The sequence below is a fragment of the Sinocyclocheilus anshuiensis genome, unplaced genomic scaffold (assembly GCF_001515605.1).
Source record: "Sinocyclocheilus anshuiensis isolate Anshui unplaced genomic scaffold, SAMN03320099.WGS_v1.1 scaffold119, whole genome shotgun sequence".
Taxonomy (NCBI): Eukaryota; Metazoa; Chordata; class Actinopteri; order Cypriniformes; family Cyprinidae; genus Sinocyclocheilus; species Sinocyclocheilus anshuiensis.
Genome location: NW_015549581.1, coordinates 951,583 through 958,831, shown reverse-complemented (window position 1 = coordinate 958,831; position 7,249 = coordinate 951,583). Strand labels below are relative to the sequence as shown.

At 36.9% G+C, this 7,249-nt stretch overlaps 1 protein-coding gene across 1 annotated transcript; it reads left to right on the top strand.

Annotated features, from left to right (window-relative positions):
* Positions 1 to 1,293: 1,293 nt before the first annotated feature.
* Positions 1,294 to 4,788, top strand: c1ql3a (complement component 1, q subcomponent-like 3a). Its single transcript, XM_016446012.1, has 2 exons — positions 1,294 to 2,015; positions 3,535 to 4,788. The coding sequence occupies exons 1-2, from the start codon at positions 1,431 to 1,433 to the stop codon at positions 3,712 to 3,714; spliced, it is 765 nt and encodes a 254-aa protein (XP_016301498.1). The 5' UTR covers positions 1,294 to 1,430; the 3' UTR covers positions 3,715 to 4,788.
* The last annotated feature ends 2,461 nt before the right edge of the window (positions 4,789 to 7,249 follow it).

Sequence of the window (7,249 nt, the reverse complement as noted above, 5' to 3'; positions counted from 1 at the left end):
GTAGTTTATAATAATAATTTAATGAATATATAGAAATAAACATTATAAAATATAATTTACAATTTATTGTGTGTGTGTGTATGCGTATGTGTGTAGAAATTCTATAATATATAATAATTTATATACATACTTCCAAATATTATATATATGTATGTATGTATGTATACAGTATATGTTTGTGTGTGTGTATATATATCTATATATATTTTGGGGGGAGGATGATATATATATATATGAAGAGTTCAGATGCAAAAGCCTCTAAGTGCCGTCTGAAATTTTCTTCTAAAATTAGCTCTTTTTCTCAGGGACCTATGTTTATGTTCAGTTATTTCACATATTTCACATCACATATTTTCCCTAACGGCAATGAAAATAACCTATTCATTGCAATTGAAGTGAAATTACTGAACCTGCACATAGGAGCCTGATAACAAAAAGGTGACATACAAGGTGACATACATGCATACATAGCCTTTGCTTCAGTACAATGACAAGTTATATATTTGATTTATACTCTTGATTGATCAAAATTTGTTACCCAAAACGTTATTTTGATATTTTTGGTTACATTGTATTGTTTATTTTTTTTAATTATGATTAGAATATTGTATTTATTTAAACATATAAATGCGTTTTGCTGATTAAATATTGTTGATAATTAGTAGTAGTTTCAAATAAGTAGCTTGAAATAGATTTCATGGGTTTTTAACTTCAGAAAGTAGGCCTGTTTCATATTTTAAAAAGGTATTCATCTCAAATCAATGTTCATGATCACCAGGTTCCCTCAAGACAGTGACAACTTGTCCCGTTATAAAGTGTTTTGAACAGTCTAGATTTGCGTTAAAATGCTGTTTTTGTGTCCTGTGTTGATGTCTGATGTGTGATTTAGCGTTTTGGTGTTATAAGACAGCGCTGGATCTCTCCCTCCCTCTTTTTCTCTCGGGTCCTGCGCTGCGCTGCGCTCACACTCACGCAGAGCGTCTCAGTTCTCCAGATCTTCATGACATCCAGCTTTATCCAGCTCATCCCGTCTTTTGTGCACAGAGGAAATACTTTAAAAGCGAGGGAAGGATATCAGGGTGTGTTCGCGGATCTCAGGCAGCTTTACTCGTCCATCGGTGGAGTTTTTCCTTTGCGCGTCCACATGTGGAGAGACGCTGATGGTAATGCTGAAACAGGGCTGTGAGTGAGCCAACATCAGCAGAAAAGAAGTTAAGTGAGAGAAGAATACAAGAGGAAAAAACGAGAAGCTGTTGGGGCCCGAGCCAAGAGTTCATTAACAAAACCAATCGGCCTTTTTTCTTCTCATCTGTAGAGGTGCCTCACCAACCTTCAAAATTTCGCCCAAAAGCAGACAGGAGGATCGGCCGGTGCTGACGCGACTCGTCGGCAGGAAGCGGCTGATCGCGGCTGGGGCGCTTGGTGTGGTCATGGTCCTGGTGCTGGTGATCCTGATCCCGGTTTTGGTGAGCTCTGCCGGGACAACCGCCGCGCACTACGAGATGCTCGGCACCTGCAGGATGGTTTGCGATCCTTACGGTACCAAATCCCCGACCAGCACGGTCTCAGCAGACCCGGCCCGGGACAGCAGCCTTATGCAGTCTTTGCCAACTTTTATACAAGGTCCGAAAGGTGAACCGGGACGCCCAGGGAAAGTGGGGCCGAGGGGCCCTCCAGGTGAACCCGGACCCCCTGGACCTCCCGGAGAGAAGGGGGAACCGGGACGACCTGGATTACCCGGGCAGCCGGGACCAAACATGGCAACCGGCGCCATCAGCGCGGCCACCTACAGCACCGTGCCCAAAATCGCCTTTTACGCAGGGCTCAAAAAGCAGCACGAGGGCTACGAGCTGCTGAAGTTTGAGGACGTGGTCACGAATCTCGGGAATCATTACGACCCAACCACGGGCAAATTTACCTGCTCCATACCGGGAATATACTTCTTTACGTACCATGTGCTCATGAGAGGAGGAGACGGAACCAGCATGTGGGCTGATCTGTGCAAGAACAACCAGGTGAGTGCGCGTAAACACACAACTGAAAACATTCAAATATTCTCCACATGACATAGGCTAATTCATTTAAAGATATAATAATAGTGACCTTTCTTTCTATAAAATGTTTAGACGTAAAACCTTTATTGACATCTGATCACGCATAAAAGTTTGTCTCCAGTCTCTGAAAATTACACGTGAGAACATTGGGCTCTTCTGGGTGTAAAGTATGTGCATCTGAAAACATATAAATTCACATTTCCATAATTTCTGACCTATATGGATAAGATTCTTTTCCAAGGGGCTGTTGACATATATGCGATAAAATGATCAGACCATCAAACCACGAAAAATAAATCAATGATGACAAAGTTATTAATGACTATTACTTGTTATTATTTATTGATTCTTCTTCTTTGTATTATTATTAAATTATGGCAGGATATATTAATAAAAATATGAATACATTTGCAATAGCATTATTATTATTAGCCTAATTGATGTTAAACTTTTTTCATATTCTATAATAGAATGTTTGAAAAATGCATTTTTAAACTAAATGCACCCCCCTATGTATATTCTGCATTTGTCTAATCAAATTAGAGATTGACACTTTTTCATTTAACAAATAGTATTAAAACTTGAGTTCACGTAGGAATTTGGATAGGGTTTTCAGGTATAGCGCTTAGAAAATGAATTTTGTGTTGGATGCAGATTAACAAGGTGAAAATTAATGACTTGAATGAATTCACACCTAAATTGAAAACTTAAATAAAGTGTGTTAATAAATGCAACAGCTTGAGTGAGTCAACGCAATTTTACGTTTCATGCAACAGCAGGATCCAGCATGACATATATTAAGAACGTTAAATTAACTATAGTCTCATTAAAAGGTAAACCTTGCCAAAAATGCTGGTTAGAGCTTTTTCTTACATGAAATGCTTCACAATATCTCTCTCGCTCTCTCTCTCTCTCTCTATATATTTTTTTTTGACATACTTAAAACCACTATATAAATTAATACATTATATATATATTTACATAATTTACATATGTATCTGCATAATTTATTAATAAAATACACTAGTTGCTGAAAAGTTGCCATACATGCCAATTTTTGTTAAAAAACAAATCGCATACACAAAAATTATGCATTTATGTAATTCATACATTGCAATGAAGCATAAAAGTTGCATTAGCATCACCATACATGCCACTGTTTTGTGTCCTGGTGTATCTTAAACAAATCTGCACTTCACATTGATACAAAAGGTTTGTGGGTGTGGCCAATATGATAATATGTACATATATATTTACATATATGTGTTATACATTAAATATTAACTTATATTTACAATTGGTACCATAATATGATAACAATTGTAATATATTTCTTTAGCAAACACTCAATGCTTTTTTGCTGAGTCTCATGAGGGTCTATAAAGACCTCGAGACCTAATATATATATGCATGGAAAGCACATGCGTTTTCTCCATCTGACGGCTGAAACATCGCACTAAATGTTCCTCTCTTCCCGCAGGTCCGTGCCAGCGCCATCGCCCAGGACGCAGATCAAAACTACGACTATGCCAGCAACAGCGCTGTTCTTCATCTGGAGCCCGGAGACGAAGTCTACATCAAACTAGACGGGGGTAAAGCCCACGGGGGCAACAACAACAAGTACAGCACATTCTCTGGTTTTATTATATACGCCGATTAGGACATACGCACCTACTCCAGACGGTCTATCTCGTCCCCCTCTGCTATTCCTCTTCCTTTCTTTCTTTCTTTTTTTTTTTTGCATAATTTTCCTTTGGGCCCAGGGCAAGCACACAGACCTGCTCAAACACCCCTCATCATTAGTCTGTAGATGTGGGTTTGAAGGCAGAACTCTTTGCCCTGCAATCCAAAAATCAAGAAAGAAAAAAGGCCCGGAGAAAGAAGCACTTCATCACAGAGGAAAGATGTACCGAGGAAACGAAGCTACCGAGGAGTTTACTGTGTGTCTTTCTATGTCTGTGGCCATCAAAGAAGCCTATGCGATGTCTTCTAATGTGTAACCTGACATAATCAGCTCTATGTGCAATAACGTCAACTACGATATTTGTTTATCAAAAACCATCTCGGAGTTGCATATCACCATGCATTAGCCCAAATTTCATCATCTTCCATTAGATATCCAGTGTAACCTGACCAAAATGTTCCTCTTGCATAATATATATATCTGCTAAATCACTGCAGATATTTATTCCCTGAGTGCTAATTATGATTTAGGGACATAAAACAAAACAATACACCTTGGTGGTAATGGCTTGCCGTGAAATTATATTCCAGAATCGCTAAAGCTTTCAGCATTTTACTTTCAGTCTGCCGTGTCAAAAGCCCTTTTTTTTTTTTTTTTAGGTGTGTAATGTTAGCCGGCATCTTTTATTGCACACAGACGTACTAGACCGAGAAGGAATATGTTTCTTGTGATATTTAGAGCACTATGCAGAGTATGGGTGTTAATATGTAAATGTGTATCTATCTTCAGAGATTTCCAGAATGTGATTAATAATATTGCATCTTATTTTTAGTGTAAATATGGTAATGGATTTATTTTGTTTGTTGTTGTTTTAATATGAAAGAGCATCAGGTGAGCGTTATGTATCTGTGTCACTCTCATCTCCAGGTTGGGATGGCAGGGAATGTGTGTGATGAATTATTACACGAGGATTATTTTTCTGTTCCTGTCCTGCTGCTGTAATTCTCATTCACATCTACAACCCTTCAAACACATTTTCCATTAAATGGAAATTTGATCAGATATGTGCATTCTCCTCGTTTTATGTATCAGTTTCTATATGCATGTTCATTAGGGAAAACTGTTCTTATACATGCACTCTCAGAAAGGTTCTTTTGGGAACCAAAAATGGTTCTTCTATGGCATTTCATACATCATACAATGTATGAAAGTTTCATAGAACTGAGTGAATGTCCAAACAGCGTTGGAGTTTGGGGTGAATGTCACTGCCAGACCAGAGCTTATAAACGGTTCCTGGATGCTAGTAAATGTTTTTACCTTCTATCAAACTCAAATGGAAGATGTTTGTTTCTCTAAGTCCAGTGAGTCTGGCTTTATATGGTCCTTCTTAGATTAAAATTTTGATGGTGGACGCTGAAGGTCAGATGGAGGACTCGCTCACACACTCCAGATGGAGGTCTGGCCTCTGCAGCTGTGAATGAACCAAAATGAATCACTCCAGATGAATTCAGTCGTTTAATAATGTCAAAGAGATACTGGACGCATCTCAGTAATAGAGATGGATGTTTGGTGGAGTATATACGCTGTCTCAAAGTTGACATAAAACAATTGCATACATTTCCCTTCATGCATTAAGTTTGATTTCATAGGGAATGTGTGTGTGTGACCGGGCCAATCAGCGAGGGGTCAAACAGGAGTCAAAGCTCTGTGTAAAACATTCACCAACCATAAAGATCCCTGACATAAAGACAGCCTTTTATAATGAGCTCGCACTCTTTCTGCCTCTTTATTTCAATTTCCTTTTTCCCTTACATACACTCAGAAATCAAAAGGGAAAAATAATTAAAAGCCATTAAAACGATTATAGGCTCAAATATACATTGTGACAATTAGGACTATTTTTCTAATTTCTATTATTTTAAGACAACTTTTAAGTCCATTTTTAGTCCATAAATTTCCTTTAAGTTTTTTTTTTTTTTTTTTCAGTTCAAACGATTCAGTTCAATTTTCCCTAAATTTTTTTGTAAGATATGGTCCTAAAAATATACTACTACTTTTTTCCCCCCTTTTTTTGTGCAAAGACAATGAATTTTTTTTTCTTGCATGACAGAAAAACCTCTTTTCCTCAAATATGGAGACAACAAAGTCATATTTTTAGGACCATTCATTTTTTTTTTCATTTTTTTTTTTTTCAATTATTCTGTAATGAAATTTTGTTGTTGTTGTATTGACACTTTTAAATGACTAAATAAGCACTAAAATTCCCAAAATTTTCTGTAACAACAACAAAAAAAAAAGGATGGCCCTAAAAATATGCTTCATTTTTTTTTAAGAACTTCAGTTTTTCTCCAAATAACCTGCAATGTGAAAAAAATCTTAAATTTCTTTATTTAAAAAAAATGAAAGCATTACAGTATTTTTACTGTAATATTGTAAAAATGTAGAGAATTTTAGGAACAACAACAAGAATAATAAACCAAAACTCAAAAATAAACCATTCAGAAAAATCCAAGTAAGGCATTCGTAATTGTTATGAAAATTGTCACAATCACGTAAAAATATTTTTACTTGTGAATATAATGTACTGTAAAAAAATATGACTCAGCCATGTAATATTACATTACATTTACATACTCTAGATTTTACTCTATTATATTGTTTCTAAAGAGAGAGTTTTACCTGAGAATTTATTATAACCTTATTTCACAAATCATCCACAAATATTTACAGATCTGATAAATGAAGACATTACTAATCGGCTTCTATCATCTCTTGTGTGCGCTCAGCTTCAGAGGTCACAGAGTAACATGTTGTGAATGTCGATCCAGGGCTCAGAGGATTTGTACAGGGTCAGTTCCTCATCCAACTGCAGACCAAGGCCAAGAGCCACACAATTTTTCCCTCTTTATGTGACTAAACAAAATCTTTTCTGCGCCCCTGAACGGATGTCATTCATCACCAGGAACCCTGTCCAAGAAGCCACCTGTTCAGTCCTTTCACAGGGCGACCGCGACGGACACATCACTCAACATCAGTCACCTTTCACCCAGGATACTGTCCTCAGGACCAGACGACGTGAAGAGATTTCCAAACACATCTCGCTCAACTAATTAGACATGCGTAACATGTCAGAAACGTTTATGGTGAATTTGTCTCTGCTTGAAAAGATGTCAGCGGACCACGGCTTTTTAATAAGTCATTTATTATTTCATATTGAACAGGTCTAATAGTCAGAGAAGCAGTGATTGGCTGTAAAGAAGTGGGGGTGTGGTCAATAGCTCAGAATGACTAATCACAGTATAATAATTATATATGAATAAAATTATTATTACACAATATAAAATCATATATAAAATATTTACAAATATTTTAATTTATCATCTATAAAATACAAGAAATCACACACACACACACTAAATGTAAACTATAAATCTTCATAGACTGCAGCCTGGGTAGGAGTTTCTTTTCTAGCACTTATATTGACACAAATCCTCTTACAGGTGGACCCGTG